General features: G+C 41.3%; 1 protein-coding gene across 5 annotated transcripts in view; it reads left to right on the top strand.

The window, feature by feature from the left end:
- scn8aa (sodium channel, voltage gated, type VIII, alpha subunit a) overlaps window positions 1-12,083 on the top strand; it is a 96,237-nt gene that overhangs the window by 76,529 nt on the left and 7,625 nt on the right. For all 5 annotated transcript variants that reach the window (XM_071347256.1, XM_071347258.1, XM_071347259.1 and 2 more), the window contains 4 exons: window positions 5,166-5,288; window positions 10,756-11,040; window positions 11,412-11,603; window positions 11,906-12,010. In XM_071347256.1, the coding sequence (XP_071203357.1) occupies window positions 5,166-5,288; window positions 10,756-11,040; window positions 11,412-11,603; window positions 11,906-12,010 (705 nt within the window). The remainder of the gene's footprint in view (window positions 1-5,165; window positions 5,289-10,755; window positions 11,041-11,411; window positions 11,604-11,905; window positions 12,011-12,083) is intronic.

The raw sequence follows: 12,083 nt of genomic DNA on the forward strand, positions 1-12,083 counted from the left end.
TAACCCCTAATGGTTGGAGGTTAGATATGATCAGTGGAGGCTGGTGAGGGGAGGACGGCTCATAGTAATAGCTGGAATGGAATGGTATCAAACACATTGATGGAATACGTGTTTGATACCATTCCGTTCCAACCATTACCGTGAGCCCGTTCTCCAATTTAAAGTGACACCAGCCGCCACTGGAGATGATACAGTATGAGAATGTGACTGTTGACCCCATAGAGATCCTGTGATTCTCTATGTATTTCCGTGGTTGACCCTTCTATTCTTAAACACCGAACAAACACTGCTGAGACGCACCGAAAAGACAACCGGCGAAAAGCAGCGGGTGGCCGTGCACTGTTAGCAAACACCTGCTGGGTGTCAACGAACGCTGGTGATACAATATGTAGACTCGAAATGAACAGAGAATGACGGCCGCCCGCTGTTTTTAGCTGTTGGTAGTCATGGTGTGTTTTGGCCTTTACGGTCCCAGTATGCTTGACTTTACAATAGGCTGTATTGATTGGCATCAGCCATTGTCAGAGTTGAAGGCATGTTATACCGATCTCATTTTAGTACAGTTACTTCCTTTTCATGCCTTTAAAATGACATTGTTACACAGTAATTCCCTAAGGAATAATCAACTTGAATTAATTACAGTCTTTTTGCTAACTATTTTCAGTCATTGTTAATGTCAAACATGTTCCAGATATGGTGCTGTTTTATGTACAGTAGTAACTGCAGTAGAATATAGTTAACACTAACCTAAAACATACCGTAGCTTACAAAACAATCATGTAAAACACAAGACACCTTACCTTCAGTGTTGATTCTGGTAGAACAAATTCTACCTAAATCTAATTGAAGTCCTATATGTACCCCACAGAGTTAGTGTCCCCTCTATGGACTGACTTGACTCCAATGTAACCCACGACCCAGAGCCATTGATATACACTACAATATAGTTAGGTGGTGAGTTTGGTGCCACTACGGGGTTCTATCAGAACACTTCACCAAACTCTGTATATTGATGGCTCTACCACGCCCCTCCCCACCCCCATCTTTACCCACAACCCTCGGCTTCAGCCCGAGCCAACAGGGTTGTGATGCACAGAGCTGCAGTGTGTTCATTGTTGCGGTGTGAACCAACACTTGGGAGGATGGCCGTACTGTACTACGACCGTACAGTGGCCTACATTTCCCAAGATGCACTTGGGATGGTCGTATGGTACGGGGGCCGACAATCCCCTCCCAAGCTGTCAATGTTTGACAACAAAGTGTGACATACCCCCACCCCCTCTCCTCCCTCGACCCAACCCCCACCCCCCTCCCGTCCTCCTTAAAGTCTTACGCTTCCTCTTACCCCAGGAATGTTGTGAGTGACCTTTGACCTTGTGCTGAGGTGATGATGTAATGATGGTGGCAGCCAGTTGGTAAGTTTGGTCCTCCAGACTGGCAAACAAGCAGTCAGTCCCTCTTATAAATCTGCTGTGCCTCACCGAGTCTAGGTCGTCCTGGGTAGTCCGTCTGTTTGTGGCCTGTCTGTGACTCTACTGTCTGTCATTGTCACTGTGATGTCTGTGGTTTGGTTTGGAATTAACCACGTTGTCACTCTGTGGGCACCATCAGAAGGGGGACACCATCATTGCTTAAGTTTATACGAGCATGAATTAGTCTCTGTGTGTGTGTGTGTTTATCTGTTCCACATACCTTTTGTGTTTTGATATATTTCTGTTGAGTTATATTTTCATTGGCCTCTCTGGTTCTTGATTTTGTATTTTAGAAATGTGAATAGCAAATGTGATACAGTAGAATTACTATGAGAAGACAGAATAACTTACTGAACCCTTGCTTTGTTAAGCCATACATTACTTACAATATACCTCTAGTCTATTTGGTCCAAAAGTTGAAGAATAGATTTTTATCAAATCAGTTGCTTTACATTGTTGAGAAAACAGTCATTTTCAGTACACCGCTATCTTAATGACACTTCCTAATAATACAGTACAGTATTTCTTTGGGTACCCACATTTTTATGCAGGACTCAGTACTCTTCAATTACATAGCCACAGTGCTGTAAGGTAGAATCTAGATCAAAACAAATCCTTCTAGTAAAGCTAGTAGCCAGTCGAGTTTGGGGATGGAGTCGTTATGTAATAGTGGAATGAGGCTGGATCCATCCATCCATCCTTTTATTTTATAAGACATTTAGCCATTTTCATCATTGTTGTTTTTGTTCTGTTTGATTTTAGTTTCCGTTGTCTTTCTGTTTTTCTTTCTGTTTCTGTTCCACTGTTCCTCATTGGATCACAGCCCAGAGATGTGATTGGCCTTGCCTTGCAGAGCTCGACGCTGATTCGCTGAGGGCTGCCACACCCACACAGCAGGCCCCTTGATCTCTAAGGGGGAGGGGCACTCCAAGGGGTCAGGCTGAGGCTGAAGGTGACAAATACCCCAAATACTGTGACGGTAGAATAAAGGCAAAATCTTTATTTTATTTTTGCATCTGTTTTAAAGAAGCACAATGGAAATAAGTCAGTGACTTTATTGTGTTATCCTTGATGTGTGTGTTTAAATATTTAAATTTAAATTATTTATATTTAAATGTATCATTGCCCAGATCATACAGCTTTCTGGGTTATTATACAGCTATACCGATTATTAACAAATGGGATGTCCTCAACTAAAATAATTGAGCTAGCTAGAATCTGATGGAATCGTGTGTAATATACAGGTCATACAGAGTCCTGGAGACTCAGGAGCCCTTGAACCACATAACCCAGAGATGACTCATCATGAGCCATGAGTCCAGTGGTGAGTTCCACGCCGATAGCTTCATCGCTGTCAACTGGAATGACCAGAGTGCCATTGTACGTAGTATATCAGTTTCCATAGACTGTAGTACCGCCAATGGCCTTAAAATCTAAATAAAGATTTTGCCTTTGTTAGAATCCCCCCTCTATCTGTGACTGGTCTGGTCAGCTTTGGATGTTGTGTTCTTTGCAGTGAGTTTGACCAGTATGGTCTGGTTGGCTGGTTGGAGGTGCCTTCACATGTTTTTACTGTGTACCACTGTTTTCCCTTTGTTAAGGAACTGGTGCTCTCTCTCTTCCCAGTCTCACCACCTGAACAATGGCAGTGTGAGAGATCGGGCCAAACTTTTTGTGTTTGCCGTTCTAAGAACTATTAGATGGACATCTGTAACGTTGAATCAATGAGATACTGTGTAGTACCATTTAGTCACGTCAGGTCAATTCTATTTCAATTCAGGAAGTGAACGGAAATTACTAATGATGAAAGTTGACATTGGAATTTCAGTTTACTTCCTAAATTGACTGAAAAAGCCATTGCCACAACTAGCCTTGCTCTCCTCTCTTCACTATATGCCTACTGGTTCTGCTTTCCAGACTCATGGCGCTCTGACCCCAATTGTGTCTGAGATACAACAGGAAGTGGCTACTGTACAGGCCTACTGGTCACAGCAGCTCCCCTTCATCTTCTAATGACAGGCATTGCCTCCTTGAGGTTACCTCATCATTTCTTAACACCCCTCCCTCGCTTCTATACAGTGCTGCCTATTGATCACCAGACTCTGCTGTTAATGATGACTCTGCAAAAGCTCCCTTTCCACTGAGTGTCTAACCTGATGCTTGAACTTAGTACCAAGGTTCCTAGTCCATTTCCATAAGGCTAAAACAGAGCTTATTTAAGAATGCTGAGAGTCTGAGGCACAGCTCTGGGCTAAGCACTTACTGAGTGGTCCAATGCATTATTATCTAGCTATATTACAAAGCCTCTGAGATGGAAGCAATTCATTTGTCGACTGTCGGGATGTTGCCTTTCTATAAATGATAAATGTGAAGAATGATGACTAATCAATATTTAAAGTGTCAAGCTTAGGTGAATTCTTTGTGTTGATTACAGAAAAGTCACTGCTGTAAACTTTTCTTTTTGGCTAGTGTTATCCCCCAAAATCATGTTTGCAAGTACAAATAAAACCTGATCAACGCTCATGAATCTTAAAAAAGAAATATATCCAAATAAAAGAACTCGGGCCCCGTGACTGAGTGGCAGCTGCGGTACTGTGTGTGAGAGTGGGGGAGCAAGGTGGAGCTATTACCAGTATTACTTACCCCTGACAAATCCTCTCAGTACTTCACAAGTGCATAGCTTAGGGGTTGATTTGGTGTTGGGCCATTGTGTGTGAGAGTGGGGGAGATGCACCCGTTTCTTTGAGGTTGTGTGTTGTTACCTGTTCCTGTGTGTAACTCTACTGTACTCAGTGTCTCTCCAGTGGTCCTTTAAGTGCCATCCAGTGCCAAATAACTCATGTGTCCAATCTCCCCTTAACCCTCTATCCCAGCCCTTTACTACTGTCAGTGTGTGGTTAACTGTATGAATTGTATGTGCCTCCTATTTGATTCTAATGCTGTGTGAATATAATAAGGAGATTTTTGGCCAATCATAATGACGTACATGTACATATTTACCTGTATTCTTTCTCTTAGGTTCCGTTAAGTTTGTCTGTCTTAAATTATATGGGATATTATGCCTCAGCCGAGAGCGACAGACATGGAGAGACAATGTTAGAGGGGCCAGGGTAAGGTTCTACAAGTCTGTTGGGTTTTTATATTAACTTCTACAGGTTGTAACCTCTCTCCTTTCCTCCCTCCCCTCCTCCTCCTCCTCCCCGGTCCCCTTCGTTCGCCTGTCTGTATCTGTACTGAATCAGTCGTGTGCTGTGGCAAAACATTTTGGCCTATTTTTCCCTTCCTTTGAGTCTTATGTATTTCTCTTTCTCCTCTTTTTCTCTCTCTCTCTCTCTCAACCACAAGTTTCTTTGCAGGTACAAAGGAGTTTGTCAAGTCTCGTCCAACTGCCCTAAAATAACAGAAACAAACCCCTCCTCCTGCGGCCTACCTACTACTGCTACTAAAACACTACGCACATAAAACCTATACTAAACATTGATCTTCTCTCTCAATGTATATACATATATAAATGCAATATTATACATGTATATACATACATATAGATTTATGTGTGTATGTCAAGCAACTCTCTCCACCCATGCCAGCCCTATTGCTCCAAGGGCTCTCGTCTGAGTCTCTCTTCTACTTTTAGAGAATATTCTCACTACTTCTAACAGTTTGGAACTCTTTTGCTTCTCTGTTTGTGTGTAGGTGTCTATAATCAGTCTGGTAGCTAATGCACTGGGCTACTCGGATCTAGGTCCTATTAAATCACTAAGGACACTAAGGGCCTTGAGACCCCTCAGAGCCTTGTCACGTTTTGAAGGGATGAGGGTAAGATCCTAAAGCTAAGCAGCTGATCCTTACGCATGCCCATTCAACAGTTTATTAAAGCATGCTAGAAACTGAAATTTTTTCAAAAAGTAACCAAACTCAATTTTTTTTTAATGACAAAAAATGATACATTTATTTATTGGGAGATTTTTTTTATAGAAACTTGAAGAAAATAGTCAAGACAAGAAGTCACCTTTTCATGCTCACAAATCCTGTACCATACTTTACACATACAATTTATATATAGATATATATATACGCACACGTCATGATGCAGCTGGAAGTGTAAAGTAATGTTAAATATTAATGCTACAAAGTTATACAGTATTATCAGCAGAAACTATTTCCCTGGTTTCAATTGAATAAAAAAATATATAAATACTAATTCATATTTTCAGTATTACTGCCATGTACAGAAAGAAAAGAACAAAAAATAGTGAACTAGAGGGATATGTCACAAAGCTGCCTCATCACATAAAAACTAGAAAAATGAACTATTATTTATTTATTTTTTGTTTTTTATGATTGGCTCGAGGGATAAGATCAAATTAATACTAGTCAACACTACATGTCAACAAAGCCAAACTACATACCATTTCATAGAACATTTGAATCAACAATTGGCTGTTCATTTGGCCTGATTCTCAATCTCTGCTTTAAATCGAGAAGCCCCCCCCCCCCCCCACCACCACCTGTCCCCAGTTCCCCTAACCCACCCCAACTCTCACCCCAACCACTATACTCACCCTATCATTTAACACATCTATCTGGCACAGAGAACAACCAGTAGGAACCAGGTACCTGGTGGTAAAGACAGGTTACAACTGGTTGTTGTCACCCGTAGTCCCTCTTTCTCTCTATCACATGTAGTCCCTTTCTATCTCCCTATCCTTGGATTGGTTGCGTTGTCGTCTAGTTTGAGCTTACCACCCTCTCCACTCTCACCCTCTCCTGAAGCCTCGTATGTAAGTGCAGCACTGTGCAGCACCCCCTTAACCTCTACCCCTGCCTCTCCTCCTAACCTTCCACTGCGCACTCCATCTTTGCCAAGTAGATCTGCTGGGCCTGCAGCAGGTCTCAGTCTGTCTGCTCCTCTCTGTTTCCTGCTTGTCCAGGATCTATCTGCATCATCAGGGACTGAGAAAGAACCACACATACACTCCACACTCACATTGTTGTGGGTTTGAGAAGAGAATATTTTCTAAGCTTCTGCCTGTGTCATTGTGATTATCACTTTGTGTGATGTTAAATGGCTGAATCGCAGAGGTCAGTTAAGTCATGTCAGTTAGTCCAATGTAGACCAGGGGCTTGAAACTCACGGCCCATTGGCCAGATGTGGCCCGAGAGCCGATTTAATGTAAATGCAGACCAGATTCAGTATGTTAGCTTTTTCGTCTTCTTCTTGACCCTAAGGCAGAAGCTTAGGAAATATGCTGATAGGCTGCCATCTCACCTAAGGCATTACTACCCCCATGTCATAACACAATATGCTACATAGCAACTATACTGCAGGTCTTATAGAGCTTCCTACTTCCTGCTTCCTGTTGCCTTCCACTCCCACAGGAAGTAAAACTGGGAGGCAACATTGTTTAGCACACTGGAGCTTTCTCTTATATCTCATATTTTCTTATATAATAGGTGTGGGTTGGGTGGCAGGCAGGGCTAATATTATATTAAACTATAAGGACAACACTCGTCTTTCTTAACCCCTAGACAGTCGCAGAGCATTTCCCCCATTCCTCTTCATAATGTCCCAAAAATGACAGACCAGGTGTAGTGGCTTAGACGTGTGCTATGCACTACTGTTACTATGGTACAAGAGAAGTTAGCTAGCTAATCATCAATTTGACTGACATTTCTGTTCATACTGAAGTGCCCATTCATATTAAATATCCAGTGGCTAAATATGAGGATGACATTGCAAAATACGAGCTGATGACATCACAAAACTTTTAGGCCCTGGATAGGCTTTATGGATGTAGGCTACTATACTTATGGCTACTATACTATACTTATGGCTACTATACTATACTTCTGGCTACTATACTTACTTTGTTTGGTTTACTCAGGTATGAGACTAGCATTGGATTAGAAGGGTTTTATTTCTATGGCGGCTAGACTGGTCAAAATTCCAATGTCATTTTTGGGCGAAAAATGATGGTACATTTTTTAAGGAATGTTGTAGTCAAACATTGCATTGCCCCTATGAATGATCTCATTCATTGGGTGTGTGTGGTAGGAGGTGAGGGTGGCCCAGTAGGCTAATACCTGTAGCAGTGAAATAAAATAAAACACTTTACTTACTCACCTATTCAAGACAATGTCTATGTTCATCAATTGAGTTGCTATTTTGTTTTGAAAACTTGATATTAAAATTGACAAGTCAAAGTAGTAAATAAATTGATAGGGAAGTACGAGAATGGAGAGATGACACCGACAACCATAATAATGAAAAGAGATTCTGGAGAGTTAGAATGTTGAGAACTCTTGTGGACTTGAGCTTCCTGGCTGTGGTCATGGAAGGTTGTGTGGTGGTGGAGGCCAATGCAAGTCAACAGCTCTGAGAGAGAGCAGCATAACACAGCTTTACATTTGAATATATTGCACTGCTTAACATGCAATGATGCAATGGGCTGTTCCTACCTACCTGACTGCCTATGTTCACTTGTTAAATGCTATATCTTTAATTATGCTGCTTTCTAGCCTCATTTTTTTACTTTTGGAGCAATGCAATGTACTGTACAAGCATGACACAGTCGCCAAGTGACCCTTACAACTGTCCTACTATATATTTTCTAATGAGCTTGCTCTCTAGTCTTTGGTTGCATTTTCAATGTTTAGTTCTAAAACATTTTTTATATTATTAACTTTAAATGTAAAAACAAACAAAACAATACCTTCCAGCTGCAGCATGTAAAAAATGTGCAGCAGACACGTTAGCAGGAAACATCATGAGTTACAGACCAATCACACAGAGACCTTAGAACCATGGAACCTTAGAATTGAGTTCTGAGAACCTTAAAACAGATGTCTGAGTTCTTAGAACAGAGGGACTGAATTCTAACTCTACACCATCTATTCCTGACTGGTCTTGGTTTGTGTCAGAAGGTACACAAGTGTCAAATCCACTTGTCAGGTAGATATGTAACGTAAAGACGAGCAACATTTTGGGCGGTTATCTCTTTATCTCTCTATCCAAAACATTTCTCTATCTGTTTATTTATCGATTTGAACGGTTCTTGAGATTGCACAACAATGCCATCCATGTAACAACACGCATGTACTCTAATTGCCGATGCACATTATGCACTTTTGAAAGCCATTTTCCCTCTGCTTTGAGAATATATTTATAATATATGATATATACAGGTATATATTATATATGATATAAGGCATGGCCAATTTGATTATATAAGGCATGGCTAATATTACCTTGAATCTTTGAAAACAAGTTAAATTATACTACCTCAGTAGGAGCAAGTAGTTCATTCTCTCAGCATGTGCAGTGATATGTGTTCTCTTATGGGAAAGGTGGGAGGTGTGATGTTAGTGAGATGATGCGGCATACTGCTAACTCTTTACGCATCGTGATCGTTCCTCTCAAAAGGTAGCTTTTCCTTCACAGCTATTTCATTTTTTCACAATAGATTCTTACATGTATTATTAGAGGTCCAAGAACAAGCCTTCAGCTAATTCAGCTATTTCAGTAAGCTATTTTTATAATATTTTTATAATACTCACACAGAAAGAAGTTGGCACCCAACTACCTGAAGCGTCCATTCTGGCCATATGGTGTTTATCCAACCCCCGTGCCATAGCAGCCAGTTAGCAGCCAGTAGCTCCATATGCCATAATCATTCAAGAGGAACAGTCAAAAGCCTGTAGTTAACACTTCCAATAACATGTAGAAAGAGAGTACCTATGATATCATCATTTACATGTTAACCTCTAAGAGAAGAGTTAACCTATATTTTTGGTTAAAATAAAGACATCCACTTATGCTAAGCACTAAAAGCATTCGTAAGTAATATTCCTCCAAGAACAAATGGGTAAATCAATAAATATCCATCATTGACATGACCGTTGAACAGCTCCCAAAATCCCTGACTGTAGCTTTAAATAATCATTGCAATGTCCTGCACGTTGCTGAGAGAATTCTGCTCCTGAAGCTCTCGTTCTGCTCTCTGTCTGCCTGACTGTATGCAAGGAGGGAATATGGCTCCACAAAACAAGTCTGTCTGCTAAAAACAGATGACATGCATGCTTAGCTCAGCTGTGTGCCTGAGAGCTGCTGGTCTGGTCGGCCTGCCTAACACTGTTAGTGAGCTAGTGGTAAACCCCACTATGCACTACCCTCTTAGAAAAAAAGGGTTCCCGAAGGGTTCTACTTGGAACCAAAAGGGTTCTACCTCGAACCAACAAGGGTTCTTCAAAGGGTTCTCCTTTGGGGACAGCCGAATGACCCTTTTAAGGTTCTGGATAGTATAGAACGCTGAGCTTAGTGCACGTCAGTGTATGGAAGGCCGGTCTGTCCGGATGCTGGGTAGTGTGGAGATAGAAGCTGTAAAGGAGGATAGGTGTGGGGGGGGGGGGTGTTGTGGATGTGGGACGTAGTCTATGTGTTGTCCCTCAAATTGCACCCTATTCCCTATATAGTGAACTACCTTTAACCAGAAAGTGGACTACTTTTGTAATATAGTAATGCGCTATACAGTATAGGGAATATGGTGCTATTTAGGATGCACCCTATGGATCAGAATGCTTTCCATTGCATTGTGTTGAAATGATAGTGTTAGTCTGGGTGGAGGGTGTTTAGAGTCTGTTTTATGAAAAGGGACAGAGGGAGGGAGGGTGGTGAATGTTTGGGAAGAGATGAGGCCGCATACTGGTGTGGCAAAACACTTGTAGTTCAATTTGTTTGACAGTTATATGCTCACTCTAAAGGAAAGTGCGGCGTTTGTGCGCAGACCCCTTAGGCAATCCTAGCGGTGTGCTCGGTCAGATCAAAGACTATTCGTTCTAATTAGAACAGAGCTGATACTGCTCTTTCACCGTTATACTATATATGATTTTACTAAACTATACTATATTATACTGTAATATACTATATGATACTGTACTACACTATACTATGATAATACTGTAGTATACTGTGCTGTATTACATTATACTATACTGTACTATACTACAATATACACAAACATACTCTAAATTGTACTCTAACTATATTCTTAACCGTACTGTAAACTATACTATACTTTATACAAATATCATAATAACGTTGAAACACAATTTGTTCTATGACTCCAATAATAAAACATGTCAAATTTAATTTCGCTACCACTTTCTGCTATAAGATGCCATAACAGTATGCTGCTGCTCTGATGGGGGTTGATAGGTATCATGGAGTATGTTTTGTCTCTCACACTGTTCTATCCTCCTGTCTCCTCCGTCGGGTCGGGTCTAGGTGGTAGTCAACGCCCTGGTGGGAGCCATCCCCTCCATTATGAATGTGTTGCTGGTTTGCCTCATCTTTTGGCTGATTTTCAGTATCATGGGAGTCAACTTGTTCGCGGGCAAGTACTACTACTGTTTCAACCAGACCTCAGAGGATAACTTTCTTGCCACCGAGGTCAACAACAAGACACAGTGCCTGGCCCTTATTAATCAGAACTTCACTGAGGTCAGGTGGAAGAATGTCAAGATCAACTTTGACAATGTTGGCGCTGGATACCTGGCTCTGCTTCAAGTGGTGAGAATGTCACTTCATCCCCTCTCTCTCTCTCTCTCACCCCCCCCCCCACACACACGTCAGTTCACTGTTTTTAACCTATTTTGTCATGTTGTGTCTACTCTTCTCTCTTCCTTCCATCCTCTTGCACAGTGCTCTGAGGCTCTTCTCTCTCCCTCTATTCCTCTCCTTTATGCGTTTGTCCATTTGTTGGTTCTTTATACTGTTTTCCACATGTCCTCATTTCTTTCCATGTACAAGATCTCCTCCAGGACACACATCAAATTTGGGTTTGAGTTCGACATTTTTAATTTTTCTTCATATGGAAACGAGACGTAATTTTATTTGTGCTTTGAATATTCTAAGTTAATTGGATCTCTTTGCCTCCAAAGGCGACATTCAAAGGCTGGATGGACATCATGTACGCAGCCATAGACTCCAGAAGGGTGGAGGACCAGCCCATCTATGAAGACAACCTCTACATGTACATCTACTTCGTCATCTTCATCATCTTCGGATCCTTCTTCACCCTCAACCTCTTCATCGGTGTCATCATTGACAACTTCAACCAACAGAAGAAAAAGATAAGACCTATTTTCTCTCTTCCTCTTCCTCCGCCTCATCCTCCTCTTTTTGCTAAATCCTATGGCATATTATATACATAATATAAAATTATAATGGCTCAAACATGCTTATAACATGTTATAAAGCATTATACCTGGTCATATGAAAGTATCACAGTTTAATGTAGTTATTTACACTGTTTGCATACGGCTCTGAATGTGTAAAGCAGCTAATGGTATTGTTATCAACGTTTGGCTAATGGCCTAGTGTTGTATTATTGGTTAGGTTTGGGTTGTAACCAAATGTTTGTGTGTCCCTATACTTTGGAGGTCAGGACATCTTCATGACAGAGGAACAGAAGAAGTACTACAACGCCATGAAGAAACTGGGTTCAAAGAAGCCCCAGAAACCCATTCCCAGACCACAGGTCGGCTGTTGCTCTCTGCTTTTATTAGCCTGGCTTTTTTTATGGAGTGATATTGGTGCCAACAGTTTGTTGG

This window comes from Salvelinus alpinus, chromosome 17, assembly GCF_045679555.1.
Source record: "Salvelinus alpinus chromosome 17, SLU_Salpinus.1, whole genome shotgun sequence".
In the NCBI taxonomy this organism is placed as follows: domain Eukaryota; kingdom Metazoa; phylum Chordata; class Actinopteri; order Salmoniformes; family Salmonidae; genus Salvelinus; species Salvelinus alpinus.